Source organism: Cetorhinus maximus, chromosome 9 (genome assembly GCF_964194155.1).
Source record: "Cetorhinus maximus chromosome 9, sCetMax3.hap1.1, whole genome shotgun sequence".
Taxonomy (NCBI): Eukaryota; Metazoa; Chordata; class Chondrichthyes; order Lamniformes; family Cetorhinidae; genus Cetorhinus; species Cetorhinus maximus.
This window is the reverse complement of record NC_135887.1, coordinates 99,818,618-99,836,046: the sequence shown is the minus strand read 5'-3', so window position 1 is coordinate 99,836,046 and position 17,429 is coordinate 99,818,618. Positions and strand designations below refer to the sequence as shown.

The following is a 17,429-nucleotide window of genomic DNA, read 5'->3' as shown; positions in this document are numbered from 1 at the left end:
CTCATAGATGTTGATCATGTTAAGTTGGTTGCACACTGGCAGGCCTGCTACCGCTGATCCTGATACATCTACAATGTACAACATCCGAGTAGACCATTCCTGAATATTCCAGGACTAGGGAACGACGGCACTTTATTGTCAAACCATCATATGCCCTAAGCTTTAGCTAGTGGGCTTGACCACAGACTTCCATGCCTTGTGGTACGTCTTTGAAAATGCAGAACAGTAGAGCGTTGGCATTTACACCTGCGTCAACCTTCACGCTCAAATCTATGTCTGCCAAGCTCGTTGGGGCAAACAATCTAGAGCGTTCCGAAAGCTTCTGTTGTTAACAGAAGAACTGACCTGTTCCACGAAGATTAACATACAAAATAATTGTTTCTCTGTAGCGTCTTCACTTCAATCCACCTCATCCACTTTCATCAGACATTCCCCCGTTTCATGTATGGGTCTGTGCTTTCAGCAATTCCTGGAGGGTTCTTGCCTCTGGGTGGCATATTTCTGTGGTTTGAATGCTGTCCTCTCTGGCTTCTTCCCATATTCCCGCTGCTGGATATACTGCAAAGCTGGCCCTGTGACCACTAAGCATGCAGGCTTTGCATGTGTTGGTATATGCCAGGCGTCTTTGTAGTTTATGGGAGAGTCCACAGTTACCACACACCTTGTTCTGCCTGGGTGCCTTGGATATTGTACCTACTGACATTACAGACCCTAAGGCTTGCAAATACTGTCTCCCTATGACAGTTAACTCATATCTGCACCCATCCTGTAATATTTTCTCCACGCTGTGTCCTTTCAGCTTTTTCAGGAGGTCCTTCTGGAAAGTTTCATTGGGGATGGAAACGGTAGCCAACTCCATAACTCACCCTGAGAAATCAGCCAAAGAAATCACATTCCTTTGCCTTTTCCCTGCACTGGTTAACTAAGTTGACTAGGCATTCGCTGGCTTTGTCTGTACCGCATGAATTCCAGGTGGTGTACCCTGAAATTCATTTAATCTTAAACCGATTTTCCAATGTTGCCCATAGCTTTGCCAGATTTTCCTGGTCATTCTCAGACATGCCCGAGGCATTAATACTGCACGAACCTTCATTTCCAATGGCAATCTAATCTGTATAGCTAGTGTCTCCACATCCACAACCTCGTGGTCTTGGAAGCGTAGCTCAATGCTCTGTCTAAACAGTCAGAGCTCTCCTGAGACACTGGATGCTTTCCAGTCCATCTCAGAAATCTTGCTGACATTGCCTCAGCCTTCTGTTCTTTTCTCCCTGAAGGACCAACTGTTGCTTTAGGAATTGCAGCAAAATGCAATGGCTGCAGAGCTGAGAAGGAGCCACATCCCAAGCAGTGCTGCTGCAGCCCAGGCTTTTGGCTTGCTGACGGGAGGGGCCCTGGCATCAAGGTTAGCAAATGTGATGGTGAGAAGGAATGCACCCCAAAACGTTAGGCTGCGCTGAACTCTGTAGATGAAATTGCCGCTGTTAATCTTTACTGGCTCTTGCAAAACCAGGAGTACGCCTCGGTTACACTAGTCACAGTCTAGCTATGATGTGAAAACGATGATCCAGCCACAGTGCTTCAGGTAGGGCTTCTAATACACAGGATATAAATCATACCTTCAATCTGTCCGCAAGCATGACCCAGACCTTCCTGTCCCTTGCCATTTCAACACACCACCCTGCTCTCATGCCCACATGTCCATCCTTGGCCTGCTGCAATGTTCCAGTGAAGCTCAATGCAAACTGGAGGAACAGTACCTCATCTTCTGATTAGGCACTTTACAGCTTTCCGGACTTAACACTGAGTTCAACAACTTCAGGTCACGAACTATCTCTTTCTTTTCCCACCACCTTTTAGTCTGTCTCGAACCCCTCCCCCCACCCCCACTAGGGCCATCTGTCACTTGCTCATCCTGCTTTCTACCCTTAATGTCACCATTAGCACATCCTTTAGCTAATATCACCACCGTCAACACCCCTTTGTCCTTTTGTTTATGATATCTTTGGCAATCTCTCCTTTGCCTCCACTGGCCCTCTATCCAGCTTCATCTGTCCAACCCCACCCCCACCCCACCCCCCAACCTCTAAACAGCTTATATTTCACCACATTTCTATTTCTCTTTAGTTCTGATGAAGAGTCATACGGACTCGAAACGTTAACTCTGCCTTCCTCTCCACAGATGCTGTCAGACCTGCTGAGTTTTTCCAGCAATTTTTGTTTTTGGTTCTGATGTAAATCGTTGTTTTCAGCTGCTGCTTAATGCTGTCCGCTCACTACCTCTACCATTATCTCTTTCTAGAAGGGCAGACATAGAGGTTGAACACAGATCTTTAAAGGAAGTTTCTTCTTACTGCTGCTACACATGTGCAGATTAACTAAGGTAGCTACTGCATCACATGACATTTCATCACACCCTGTGATGACAACTATTTACATTATCATATATTGAAATGAGTGCACTTGCTAATATGTAAAATATAATAACACAACATGCCCTGCCTCAGCTCAGCTGCTGCCAAAATCCTCATCCAGTCTTTGTTATCTCCAGACTTGACCATTCCAATGCACTCCTGGCTGGCCTCCCACATTCTATCCTCTGTAAACTTGAGGTCATCCAAAGCTGTGCTGCTTGCATCCTAACTCACGCCCAATTCTGCATTGGTTTCTGGTTAAGTAGCACAATTAATTATCATCCTTGTTTGTGAATCTCTCCCTGGTCTTTCCCCTCTCTACCTCTGTAGCCCCCTCCAGCCCCAAAACCCTCCAAGATATCCTGGGCTGCTCCCACATTCTACTCTCCATAAACTTGAACTCATCCAAAGCTCTGCTGCATGTGTCCTTACTTGCACCAAGTTCAGTTCACCTATCACCCCTGTCCTAGCTGACCTATACTGGCTCCTGGTCAAGCAACACCTGAGTTTTAAAATCCTCATCCTTGATTTCAAATCCCTCCAAGGCCTCATGCTCCTTATCTCTGGAATCTCCTCCAGCCCCACAACCTTCCAAGAAACCTGCACTCCTCTAATTCTGGCCATGCTGAACATCCCCAATTTCAATTGCTCCACCATTGGTGACTATGCCTGCAGCTGTCAAGGCCCCAAGCTCTGGGATTCTCTCTCTAAATTTCTCCACTTCTTTACTTCTCTTTCCTCCTTTAAGTTGCTCTTTAAAACCTAGCTCTTTGGCATGCATGAGGTTCCTTGGGGCATTTTTGCTACATTAGAGCCCCCATATAAATACAAGTTGTTGTTTTCGAAAATAATTTGACACTAAAACATGGTCCAATCCCTGAAAGGCAAGGCCCATCATTGTCTCATTCCTGAGATTTTTAACACCATCACCAATCATGACACAGAGCAGTTATACAAAAGTAACGTGTATACTGGGTGGTAGTAGTCTGTACTGGAATGCAAATAAGGACAAAGAAATTCATGTTCCAAATTGTTGGCAAGCAGTGAATAGCAAGATTTGTAAGCACATGCAGTTTTGGTCACCAAGGCACAACCGCAACTTTCAGCTCCCAGAGACAGTTGAGAAAACAGGCATGAAACTGGTCTCACAGGAGAGAGCAATGAAGTGTTATGAAGAAATTGAGGGTACTCAAAAAAGGAAACCTTTATACTCAGATTCAAATAACTCTTCAAGCTAATGTTATAATGCGTAGGATGGTCTTTGCTAGACAAGCAGCAAAAAAAACTTATAATTTGTAAGTCCAAAACCTGCACAATTTCCCTTGATTAATTGAGCCTTTCCTTTGGTTGCGAATATCTAGATCATTACTCATATGTTTTAGAATATAACTTAGTTTTAAGGATTAAAGTTTTAACTGTAAAAAATGGGGGCATCTGATTGAGAAGCTGATAAACAACCTGGAGTAAATGCAATTCAAACAATCTCGGAGTTAATTACAGTTAAAAGCTAATCTATGTTTGTCTTACAAGGTCAGAGGTTGAAATGTTAAACTTGAATAATGAATAAGCCGTCTCTGGGCTTGTAATGGAGGCAGAAGGTCTGCCCTTACTTTAGTAAAAGATTTAAATTATGAATGTAGTCCTCAGATCAAAATAAGGTAAAACCAAGTCATCAAGAAGAGAGTTCTTTAACAAGGCCAGCAATTCTGGAAGAGGGAGCCATAAAACTCCATCAAATATGTAAATTATTCATGTGGATTACAGAATCAAAGGGCTGTTTTGCAGGTAAATTAATTCATTTTCATTTCTGTTTGCGCCCAACCCAAAGCGTACCACATCGTAATGGAAACAGGATGTGGGGGTAGAGGGTTATTTTGTTTAAGTTAAGTTATCTGTGCATGTTTGCAAACAGAAGAAAGGAGCCAGCAGTTCAGTCTGGGAACAGGCAGAGGCAGTTGCAGTTTTGCCGTGATGTAGGCTGCATCTCACCAGATGGAGAGCGCCAACAGGAAGCAATAGTCAATTAGAATTTTGTCTGCTTGAAGTGAAGCCCTAACTTCATTGTTCATCACATGGAATGTGGGTGTGGCTCTATATCAGTTTGGATTGCACAGCTGGAAGATTTACTCTAGTTTGCAGCTAGTGGAAGAAATCTACAGTGGTCCTCACAGAGCCTTGTGGCAGAAAGCAGTCAGGTTGAATAGTTAGCTTGGAAAGAGAAGTACAGAAGCTGTAGGAGAAGACTGGGAAAAAACAGTCTATGTATGTCCAGAGCCAGGAGCTGAGGAGTTCACAGTCACAGTCTTTGAAGAAAATTTGTGGATTGCTTAGCCATAGCTAATGGAAAGATCCCCACGTAATTTGTACCTCAAGGGTGGAATACGAAGGAGAATTAAAGTAAATTCCAGAAGGTTTGGCATACCTTTGGGGTTGGTCCCAGGAAAACTGAATGAACCTTCAAGATTTTGTAGGATAAGGGAATTCTTGTGGGGAGTAAAAAAGTAGAACGCTATAAGTTTTAATGCTTGCTTTGTTTAATTTCTCTTTATATATACACTAACATTTGTTTTTGTTAAAAAGGTAGAATATTGTGACATAGTTCTATCAGTTAATTACTGGGTGTCCAGATTGTTTCTTTAAAAGTTAATGGTCCATAACAGGATCGTAACACTTAATACACACTTGTGGGTATCTAAGTTTCCACCAATCCGCACCCAAACCCTCTGGATTTAAGTAAGTAAAGAATGATCTTATGAGGAGAATGTGTGCTTTCATACAAAGTAAACAAAAATTTAAAGTTTCTTAGTAACTTGGCTTGGAGAAGCTTAAACTTGGAGACCAAGTCAATTACATAGTGAACATTAAGAAAATGCTGTAGGAAAGATAAAAGTGTTTTACAAATGCAATAACCAGTTTTCACATAGGAAGCTTCCATAAATAACAGTGCGACAGCAAGATAGTGGCATTGGACGAAGGATAAATATTGGCCAGGACATGAGAGAGAACTCCCTGTTCTTCGAAATAGTGCCTTGGGACTATTGTCTACCTGAGAAGGCAAACAAAGACTCAGTTCCTGGAATGGTACCTGAATCCTTAAACTACTAAGCCAAACTGATACGCCAACTTATACCCCATTTTACTGCTAAAAATGGCAGGCTTGCTATGAGAGGAGTTCTAGGAACATAGAAAAAGGCCCCTAGAGCCTGTTTTGCAGCCATTCAATGGGATTGAGGCTGATCTGTGACCGAACTCCATACACCTGCCCTTGTCCCATATACCTTAATAACTTTCGATAACAAAAATATATCACTGATTTAAAATCGACATTTGACCAACTGCTCAATTGCTGTTTGCTGAGAGTTCCAAACCTCTATCATGCTTTGCATGTCAAAGTTCTTCCTAACTTCAGTCCCAAAATGTCTGGTTCTAATTTTTAGATGGTGCCCTAGACAGCAGAAATAGTTTCCCTCTACCTACTCTATATATTCCCCTTAATATCTTCAGAACTTCAGTCAAATCACCCCTTAATCTTCCAAAATCCAGGGTATATAATCCTAGTTTCTGTAATCTCTTTTTGTAATTTAACCTCTGGAGTCCAGAGATCTGGTAAATCTCTCCAAGACCAATACATTCTTCCTAAGGAATGGTGGCCAGAACTGCTCACAGTTCTCCAGGTATGATCTAAGCAGAGCTTTTGTATGGTGTAGCATAATTTCTACTACTCCCAACCCCCACTGCCTCTTCTATTCGAGTCCTCTAGATGTAAAGGCCAGCATTCCATTAGCTTGTTTGATTATTTTCTGTATCCGCTCATGATATTTTAATGATCTATGTACTTAGACGACCCAGAATAAAAACAAAGTGCTGGAAATACTCAAGCAGCTCCGGCAGCCTCTGTGGTGAGAGAAACAGAGTTGATGTTTCGGGTTGAATATGATTCTTCTTCAGAACTCACTTTGAACTTCCAATGTTTCTCATTTCTTGTGGTCTAGAAAGTACCCTGTTCTATCCTTTTAAGGTCAAAAGTGGATGACCTCAAATTTGCCTGCACTGAAATCCATTTGCCATAGTTTAGCCTATTTACTTAATCTATTAGTATCTCTTGTAATTTTAAATTTCCATCTACACTGCTTATAATGCCATCCGTCTTTGTGCCAATGGCAAACATGGATATGTGGCTTTCTATCCCTCATCTAAATTGTTAATAAATTGAACGAATATCTGAGGCCCCAATACACATCCATTATCTCTATTTTCTGTCTTTTACCACTCAACTAATCACCTAATCAGGTCAACAATTTGCCTTCAATTCCATTAGTTTCAACTTTAGCTAACAGTCCCTTATAAGGGATTATCAAATGCCTTCTGGAAGTCCATATAATTAACATCCATAGACATTCCCCTATCTACTATTGTTATCTCTTCAAAACATTCAATCAAATTCCTCAGGCATGACTTTTACAAATGTATGTTGGTTCTCTCTGTTCAAAATGTTCAATCACTACATCCTTAAACACAGTCTCATACAGTCAGAGGTCTACAGCACAGAAAAAGGCCCATCGGCCCATTGAGTCTGCGCCGGTCAAACAAGTACCTAACTATTCTAATCCCATTTTCAGCACTATGCCCATAGCCTTGTATGCCATGGCATCGCAAGTGCATATCTAAATGATTCTTAAATGTTATGAGGGTTTCTGCCTCTACTACCATTTTAGGCAGTGAGTTCCAGATTCCCTCCACGCTCTGGGTGAAAAAATTCTTCCTCACATCCCGTCTAAACCTTCTGTCCCTTACCTTAAATCTATTTCCCTTGGTTATTGATCCCTCCAACAAGGGGGAAAGTTCCTTCCTGTCTACCCTATCTATGCCCTCATAATTTTATACACCTCAATCATGTACCCCATCAATCTCCTCTGCTCCAGGGAAAATAACCCCAGTCTATCCAATCTCTCCTCATAACTAAAACTCTCCAGCCCAGACAACATTCTGGTAATTTCCTTATAACAGGTGCTAGGTTCATCGATTTATAATTCCCTGGTTTCCTTTACTCATCTTTCTTAAATAGCATAGTGACATACACAATTTTCCAATCTAAAAGGAACAGTTCCTAAATCAAGAGACCTTTGGAAGGGCATCTGCTATGTCCACACCTACCTACTTTAAAAACATGGGATGGAAACCATCTATTTCTGGAGATATGTCACTCTTTATGGCCATTATTATCTTCAGCACTTATTTTGTTACAATCATTTTGGTGAGTCACGGTCTCCATTTCAATATTAGTTTCTTTAAAATGTCTGTCACGCTAACCTTGTGTTCTGCTATTTGTATTGGCATAAATTTATTGTTCAATCTGTCTGCTAATTCCTTATTTTCATTTACAATATTAGCATTACCAGTTTTCAAGGGGCTGGCATTACTCCTGACCACCCTCTTTTTACTAATATAATTGCGAAAATTTGTGTTGATTTTGACATCCTTTGCAAGTTTCTTTTCATAATTCCTTTTGTAGCTCTTACTATCTATTTTGACACCCTCCTCTATTCCTTCCATTGCCATTTTCCAGGATCTATAATATTTTTGGATTTTTGTATAGTTTTTCTTTTAGTTTTGTATTGTCTCTTACCTCTTTAGTTGTCTATCGCTGGCTTTTTTAACAAGTCGAACTCTTGCCCTTTAGAAGTATAAACCGGTTCTGTATAACATTAAAATTATTTTCTGAACATGTCACACTGATCTCCTGTCATTTTACCCATTAACATCTGTCTAGTTTACTGTGGACAGTCTCTGACTCATTCCATTGAAGTTAGCCTTACATAAATCTGGAATCTTAATAGCTGTTTTACATTTCTCCCTTCCAAACACCCCAGCCATCAACATCCTAGGGATTGCTATTGACCAGAAACTGAACTGCACCAGCCATACAAATACTGTGGCTACAAGAACAGGTCAGAGGCTGGGAATTCTGCAACTAGTAACTCACCTCCTGACTCCCCAAGCCTGTCCACCATCTACAAGTCACAAGTCAGGAGTGTGATGGAATACTCCCACTTGCCTGAAGGACTGCAGCTCCAACAACTTTCTGGAAGCTTTACACCATCCAGGACAAAGCAACCTGCTTGACTGGCAGCTCATCCACCACCTTAAACATTCACTTCCTCCACCAACAGCACATAATGGCAGCAGTGTGTACCATCCACAAGATGCACAGCAGCAATTCACCAACGCTCCTTTGACAGCACCTCACAAAGCCATGATCTCTACCACCTAAAAGAACAAGAAAAGCAGGGACATGGAAACTCCACCACCTTGGAAATATATAGTTATTCCTTTGCTGTTGCTGGGTCAAAATCCTGGAACACCCTCCCCAGCAGCACTGTAAGTATACCTAAACCACATAGACTGCAGCAGCAGGTCAAGTAGGCAGCTCACCGCCATTTTGAAGAACAATTAGAGATAGGTAATAAATGCTAAACTTGCCAGCTTGCACTGGATGAAATCACTGCACTGAACTGGGTTGGGGAGAGAGAGGGAGAGAGAGAGGGAGAGAGAGAGGGAGAGAGAGAGAGAGAGAGAGAGAGAGAGAGAGAGAGAGAGAGAGAGAGAGAGAGAGAGAAGGAGCGGGCGCTTCTGATCGGCGCCCCTGATCAGCAGGCACGCTGCTATTTTACGTGGGTGGGCCAACTGAGGCCCACCCAGCGTGACATCTGCCAGGGAGCTCTATGTGCTCCCTGCGCGGGGTTGGGTGGGGGGGGGGGGGGATCCCTCAGCCGAGAGCACGCTCATCTCCCTGAGGCCAAGTGCTGCCTCGGGAAGATCAGCGCCAAATTTAAAAATGGTGAAGATACAAAAATAAAATTTCCCTGACATGTCACCTCATGTGACACTGTCACATGAGTTGGGACAAGTCCATCAATTTAAAGCATACATTTATTTAAATTTGAAAAACCCTCATGAAACCTCATCCCACCTGTGGATGAGGTTTTATGCTTTTTCTGAAGCCCGCCAGGGCTCCCGGCCTGCCCACCCAGTCCATTAATTATCTCAATTATTTTTTAAATGGCCTCAAGAGGCCGTTCACAGGTCGGCGGGCGCACAGCTGATTCGGCTGTGCCCCCACCGACCTGAAAATTGAAATGATGCGGGGTGACATTCGGAGTTCCGTCCGACGTCATCCCACATCGGCGAGCAGGCCCCGCCCCCCACCCTAAAGGTCTTGGCCCAAGGCTGCTCGTTCCCTACTACCATTTTCCCTATCTTCTAACCTAATATATTTAGCCTCAGTCCTGACCATCTATAGTCATGTCTCGATAATGGTTACCATACCATGCCCACCAAGTTGAATTTGCATTTGAAATTCGTTCAATTTGTTCCTTATACTCAGTGCATTTGTGTAAAGAATACTTATTTGGGCTACACAACCCTATCCTGTCCTTCTGCTCCAATGTTTTACTGACACATTCCTTACTTCTGCCTCCTTTTTTAAAATCACTTTTCATCTTTTAAATTTTCCCATTACCTGCAGTGCCTGCTTTTGATTATTATATTACTCTCTTCCCTTCCATTTGTTTTAGAACTATTACTGCAACATACTACCTTCTCCACCTGAGCCCTTCCCCAACATGTAGTAGTTTAAAGTTCTTTTGGCCGCCCTATTTATCATTTCCGTTCAGACTCTGGCAATAGCCTAGTTCAGATGGAACCTGTCCCAACAGTACAGTTTATTTCTGTCTCAGTACTGGTGCCAGTGTCCATGAGTTCTAAAACTTTTTCCTTTTCTTCTAAATACAAAATGCACCATATTAAAAGTAACACTGTAGAACTATTGCTGATATTTGTTTCCAAATAACTCGAATAGACTCTTGCACTCAACAGGAGGAAGAGCATCCAACAGAGGGCGCTGGTGAGAAGGGACTGAAGCATTCTGGGAGAAGTCACCGCAGACACCGCGACTCAGGAGGGAATCAAGGAGGACCCACTGTCAAAGAACGGAATAGTCCCAAACATTACATTGCTGTAGTGTTTCCATCCCTCCCTCCTCCTCAAACCTAAAAAAAGAGAGAGCAAGAGGCAGTGCCTTCAGGAGTGCACCAGACCTGCGAGGGACACTCTTCTGAAAGTGGATTTTAAAGAAAAAGCAGCTGATTGGTGAGTAAATCCTGGGAGCAGACTCGGAGGGAGGAGCACCAGAGCGGTGAGTATAAATCTAGCTTACCTCGGGGATTCGCAGCCTTGTCTCCAGGGAGCAGACTCGGAGGGAGGAGAACTGGAACGGTGACCTCGGGGCACAAAGTAACTGAAGTCAAAACTAAAAAAGTGACATCACAGGAAAGCTGTGACCTGATTGGTTGGTAGGAAATCTGCACCAAATTTGAAAAAGAAACACTGCAAGCTAATTAATAAATTAATTAACTAAGTAGAGATGGCTGGGCAGGTGATGTGCTGTAGCTGTACGATGTGGGAGCTGGCAGGTCCCATTGCGAGCCGCAGTGAACACACCTGCAGCAAGTGTTGGTTGCTGGAGGAACTCCGGCTCAGAATTGATCAGCTGGAGTCGGAGCTCCGGATGCTGCGGCAAATCCGGGAGGGGGAGAGTTACCTGGACGCTTTGTTTCAGGAGGCGGTCACACCCGGTAGATTAAGTTCCTCAAATTAGGTCAGTGGTCAGGGTCAGCAGAGTGTGACTGCAAGTGAGGCAGGTAGAGGGATCCTGTGTTCAGGAACAGAGGAGCCTCAGCTCTTGACCTTGTCCAACAGGTACGAGGTACTTGCTCCCTGTGTGGATGAGGAACAGGGCTGTAGGGAGGCTGAGCCAGCTGACTACGGCACCATGGCACAGGAGGCCATTCAAGAGGGGGGAGCAAAAAAGATAAGTGGTAGTTGTAGGGGATTCTGTAATTAGGGGAATTGATAGCATCTTTTGTAAGCAGGATCGAGAGTCCCGCATGGTATGTTGCCTGCCCAGTGCCAGGGTGAGGGACATCTCTGACCGGCTTGAAAGGATATTGGAGAGGGAGGGGGAGGATTAGTTGTTGTGGTCCACGTCGGGACAAATAACATAGGTAAGACTAGGAAAGAGGACCTGTTTGGGGATTATCAGGAACTAGGAACTAAATTAAAGAACAGGTCCTCAAGGATTATAATCTCCGGATTACTACCCGAGCCACGTGCAAATTGGCATAGGGACACGAGAATAAGGGAAGTAAACACGTGGCTAAAGGAGTGGTGTGGGAAAGAGGGGTTCCATTTCGTGGGGCACTGGCATCAGTATTGGAACAGGAGGGATCTGTACCTTTGGGACGGTCTCCACCTGAACCGATCTGGGACCAATGTTCCAGCGAAAAGGGTAAATAGGGTGGTCAACAGGACTTGAAACTAGAAAGTGGGGGAGAAGGGAAGGGTAAAACTCCAAGAAGTATGACTAATGGGAAACAAAGCAGCATGTTAGCGTGTGAGGAGGTGGATTCAACTTCATGGAAAATTATGAAAAAACTGTAAAGAAAGGAGAGCCCAGGAGAGGCTATTAAATTCTCCAGAACACAAAGTAGGACAGAGTGTTTGGAAAGGGCTAGGAATCTAACTTCAAGCACATCAGATAAAGGGACGACAATGAGAAAGGGGACGGGAAATACAGGACTGAAGGTATTGTATCGGAATGCACGCAGTATACGAAATAAGGTAAATGAGCTTGTGGCGCAGATTGAAATTGGCAGGTATGATGTGGTGGGCATCACGGAGACATGGCTGCAAGGGGATCAGGACTGGGAGCTAAATATCCAAGGATATACATCCTATCGAAAAGATAGGCAGCTTGGCAGAGGGGGTGGGGTTGCTTTGTTAGTAAGAAATGAAATTAAATCGATAGCAAGAAATGACGTAGGGTCAGATGATGTAGAATCTGTGTGGGTAGAGTTGAGGAACCGCAAAGGTGAAAAAACCATAATGGGAGTTATGTACAGGCCTCCGAACAGTAGTCAGGATGTGGAGCACAAGATACACCAGGAGATAGAAAAGGCGTGTAAGAAAGGCAAGGTTACAGTGATCATGGGGGATTTCAATATGCAGGTAGACTGTGAAAATCAGGTTGGTAGTGGATTCCAAGAAAAGGAATTTGTAGAATGTCTACGAGGTGGCTTTTTGGAGCAGCTTGTGGTGGAACCCACTAGGGAACAGGCAATTCTAGATTAGGTGATGTCTAATGAGGCAGATTTGATAAGGGAGCTTAAGGTGAAGGAACCCTTAGGAGGAAGTGACCATAATATGATAGAATTTACCCTGCAATTTGAGAGGAAAAAGCTGGAATCAGATGTAACGGTATTACAGTTGAATAAAGGCAACTACAGAGGCATGAGGGAGGAGCTGGCCAAAATTGACTGGGAGATGAGCCTAGCAAGAAAGACAGTGGAACAGCAATGGCAGGAGTTTCTGGGAGTAATTTGGGAGACACAGCAAAAATTCATCCCTAGGAAGAAGAAGCATACTAAAGGGAGGACGAGGCAACCATGGCTGACAAGGGAAGTCAGGGACAGCATAAAAGCTAAAGAGAAAGCATACAATGCAGCGAAGAGCAGTGGGAAACCAGGGGATTGGGAAGCCGACAAAGACCGACAGAGGACAACTAAAAAAGAAATAAGGAGGGAGAAGATTAAATATGAGGATAAACTAGCCAGTAATATAAAAGAAGTTGCAAGAGTTTTTTTAGATATATAAAAGGGTAAGAGAGAGGCAAAAGTGGACATTGGGCCCCTGGAAAATGACGCTGGAGAAGTAGTAGTGGGGAACAAAGAAATGGCGGAGGAACTGAATAGGTACTTTGCCTCAGTCTTCACGGTGGAAGACACGAGTAACATCCCCAAAGTTCAAGTGAGTCGGGGGGCAGAGGTGAGTATGGTGGCCATTACCAAGGAGAAGGTGCTAGGAAAACTGAAAGGTCTGAAGGTGGATAAATCACCTGGACCAGATGGATTACACCAGAGTTCTGAAGGAGATAGCTGAAGAGATAATGGAGGCGTTAGTGATGATCTTTCAAGAATCACTGGAGTCAGGGAGGGTCCCAGAGGACTGGAAAATCGCTAATATAACCCCCCTGTTTAAGAAGGGAGTGAGGCAAAAGACGGAAAATTACAGGCCAATTAGCCTGACCTCGGTCGTTGGTAAGATTTTAAGAGTCCATTATTAAGGATGAGATTTCAGAATACTTGGAAGTGCATGATAAAATAGGGCAAAGTCAGCATGGTTTCATCAAGGGGAGGTCATGCCTGACAAATCTGTTAGAATTCTTTGAGGAGGTAACGAGTAGGTTAGACAAAGGAAAGCCAATGGATGTTATCTACTTGGACTTCCAGAAGGCCTTTGACAAGGTGCCGCACAGGAGGCTGCTCAGTAAGATAAGAGCCCATGGTGTTAGAGGCAAGGTACTAGCACAGACAGAAGATTGGCTGTCTGGCAGGAGGCAGAGAGTGGGGATAAGGGGGTCCTTATCAGGGTGGCGGCCAGTGACTAGTGGAGTTCCACATGGGTCAGTGTTGGGATCACAACTTTTTACTTTATACATTAATGATCTAGATGAATGAACTGAGGGCACTCTGGTTAAGTTTGCAGATGATACAAAGGTAGGTGGAGGGACAGGTAGTATTTAGGAGGCAGGGAGGCTGCAGAAGGATTTGGACAGGTTAGGAGAATGGGCAAAGAAGTGGCAGATGGAATACAACGTGGGAAAGTGTGAGGTCATGCACTTTGGTAGGAAGAACAGAGGCATAGACTATTTTCTAAATGGGGAGAGAATTCAGAAATCTGGAGTGCAAAGGGACTTGGGAGTCCTAGTCCAGGATTCTCTTAAGGTTAACTTGCAGGTTGAGTCGGTAGTTAGGAAGGCAAACGCAATGTTGGCATTTATTTCGAGAGGACTAGAATATAAAAGCAGGGACATGTTGCTGAGGCTTCATAAGGCTCTGGTCAGACCACATTTAGAATATTGTGAGCAAGTTTGGGCCCCGTATCTCGAAGGATGTGCTGGCCCTGGAGAGGGTCCAGAGGAGGTTCACGAGACCGATCCCAGGAATGAAAGGCTTAACATATGAGAAACGTCTGAGGACTCTGGGTCTATACTCGATGGAGTTTAGAAGGATATGGGGGATCTGATTGAAACTTACAGAATATTGAAAGGCCTGGATAGAGTGGACGTGGGGAAGATGTTTCCATTAGTAGGAGAGACTAGGACCCGAGGGCACAGCCTCAGAGTAAAGGGAAGACCTTTTAGAACAGAGATGAGGAGAAACTTCTTTAGCCAGAGAGTGGTGAATCTATGGAATTCATTGCCACAGAAGGCTGTGGAGGCCAGGTCATTGAGTGTATTTAAGACCGAGATAGATAGGTTCTTGATTGGTTAGGGGATCAAAGGTTACGGGGAGAAGGCGGGAGAATGGGGTTGAGAAACTTAGACTCGATGGGCCGAATGGCCTAATTTCTGCTCCTATGCCTTATGTCTTATAATATGCAGAAGCAATTTATAAAAGAATGTATCTTGAAATCATTAATACTCTGACAAAAGAAACCAAAGCTGGTAAACACGTCTGTGCACTGATTTCTTAACAGAATTTTTGAATTAAAATAGGGGCTTGGTTATACTGTGTATATTTTATTTATAATCACCATGCATAGTAAGATGAACTAGCAACAGAGATGCACAGGAAAAGGAATACACTGGTACACATTTTAAAGCATTTAATTCAAACTAGTTTAAATCAAGAGCAGTTTTATGCGTTCACTCAGAAACTATTAATTTTTGGGGCACTGGTATTCCAGTCATATTCTAAGCTCATCCCCAAAGTCACATTTTAGCTAAATACCAAAGTCTGTGCCAGGATTGGCTATGCAGCATCCCAAGAGAAACATACAGTCATTGCTGTCTTCCTGAGAATTTCAGTAACAATGACATCATCCTTTTCGAGCCTCGCTTGAGAGGAAATGATGTGGAAGGACCCCAAGGACAATCTGAATGCAGACGATTCAAGCCCACCCTCCGCCCCTTTTCTAAGGATCTCTCTATTGTTTACAAGACTGTCTAGATTACACTGATGCACAGCACCCACAATGCCAAATAACAAATACCTCAAGCAACTTTAATCATACTAAACACTATGCATATGCAAGGGAAGAACTAACTGTGCAACTACTTCATTAGATTTATAAAATTTTAATCTTCAAAACATACCAAAAAAATGAAAGCACTATCATATTAACTTACACACATTGCAATCTACAACACAAAGATACTTTCTGCTCAGACTGCAGCACTTAATCCTTTGAGGCCTACAGTAGCATTTTTCACAACAAAAAGTTTGAGTTTATTCAGAAAAGAGCATGCCTCCATACCGTATTACTCATTTATAAACAAGTAGTGTTAGAAATTTAAAGAACATTTTCATTTAGCTAACTGATTGAAAGCAAGTAAAAGAAAAATGTGCTGTATGGCCTCTTTCTGTGCTGTTACCAGTCTATGATTCTATGTTCTTTGTATTGGGAGGGCTCATGCACAGGAGGTATAACTGATGCAACAGTGCGAGAATTGAAGACACTTTTTGAAATATGGATCTGCAAAAAAGTCAAGAAAATCTGGTGTTCTTGATAAACTTAGAAGTATGGTAAAGAGTTTTTTGTATCACATAATTAATATTAAAATTAGAAGTGTGTTAAACTCCACACAAAATATGAGTCATTAGATTAGAGAAAGCAACTAGTTGCTGTACCATTTTCATATCCAAAAACATAGGACATCAGCAGCAAGATTAATTGTATTTCCAATAGCTAGACTTTAATGCACCAAACAGGACTTTGTTCAAAATGCTTTCAAAATTTGTAAAACTAGGTCATAGTTTAAAATAGAGCCACCAGAAGCCCTGTGAATCACTTAAAAGAGATAGTATATGACCTATTTAATATGGTCAAAAGAGGAAACTGTTAACCACACAAAGATGGTGTTCGTATCTATGTAAAGTTAAGATATTAAGATAGTGAATTAATGCAATCTATATATGGTGCTGTACGTTAAACATAATGTCTTTGTTTACAATTGTACCACTAGTTAAAGACTATAGATAGTATTAAATATATTTACTATATTTAAATATCCTTTTTAAAGCGACAAATAACTACTATATGTTATGTTGCTCGCTAATAAATATTCGCACAAATGAAAGTGCCTAACTACAGGGCTCAAAATATCAAACTAAGTGATGCTGTAAAATAGAGTGGACAAAGCGAACTCCATTTGCAGGGATTGCGAACTGTCAAAAGGCAGTTCTATATCATCACTTCCTGCAACAGTAGATGGTTATAACGCTGCCTTTTATCTGGACCAAAAGAGCTACCAAATCATTCAAATCTTGTCTTCTATTCGCTCGGATTCCGAAATACTTCTCCTGAAATATTAGTGGCCGTGTATTTTTAATGTGCCAGGAGCTAGGAGGTTTGAAGTTTCCGCTTTCCCTCGGCTCCAATCACAGTGATGAGACAGAGATTGAGAATAACATATAAAAACGAGAGAGACGCTCACCCGAGAGCTCGTCCGGTTCCAAGCCGGTCTCGATGTCCAGACCAGAGATGACGAAGTAATCGGCGAAGCGGCAGCCGGCGGTAGTGTTGTTAGCGGTCATGTTAGCGGCGAGCGGGTGGCCACTGGCCCTGGATTCCCGGCTCGAGCTCCCTCTCACTCCGGCTCGCGCCGCCCCTTCAGCCCGGGCTAGCGCGGGCGCACGGCACTTCCATCACAGCTCGAGCCAGCGCCGTTAGAGCGGTGCTGCATTGCATGCTGGGCTACGCCACACAAACCACCCCTTAAAGAGGCAACGAGTCCCCGCCTCGTAGAGACTGCACCACCTCCCCTCTTCACACATTTCTTATCTTTTACTTCAGCTCAATACTACTATTCAAATCAGCACTCCTTCTCCATCTGCAGAAAAAAAACTAACAAAACTATAATGCAAATTTATACCCATTTAATTTTCTACTTGATTGTAA

General features: G+C 43.1%; 1 protein-coding gene across 5 annotated transcripts in view; it reads right to left on the bottom strand.

Moving 5' to 3' along the window:
* Positions 1–17,197, bottom strand: part of dennd5a (DENN/MADD domain containing 5A) — a 367,813-nt gene extending 350,616 nt beyond the window's left edge. For all 5 annotated transcript variants that reach the window (XM_078549185.1, XM_078549187.1, XM_078549186.1 and 2 more), the window contains exon 1: positions 16,966–17,197. In XM_078549185.1, coding sequence (XP_078405311.1) covers positions 16,966–17,065 — 100 coding nt within the window. In that variant the 5' untranslated portion in view covers positions 17,066–17,197. The remainder of the gene's footprint in view (positions 1–16,965) is intronic.
* Between the last annotated feature and the right edge of the window lie 232 nt (positions 17,198–17,429).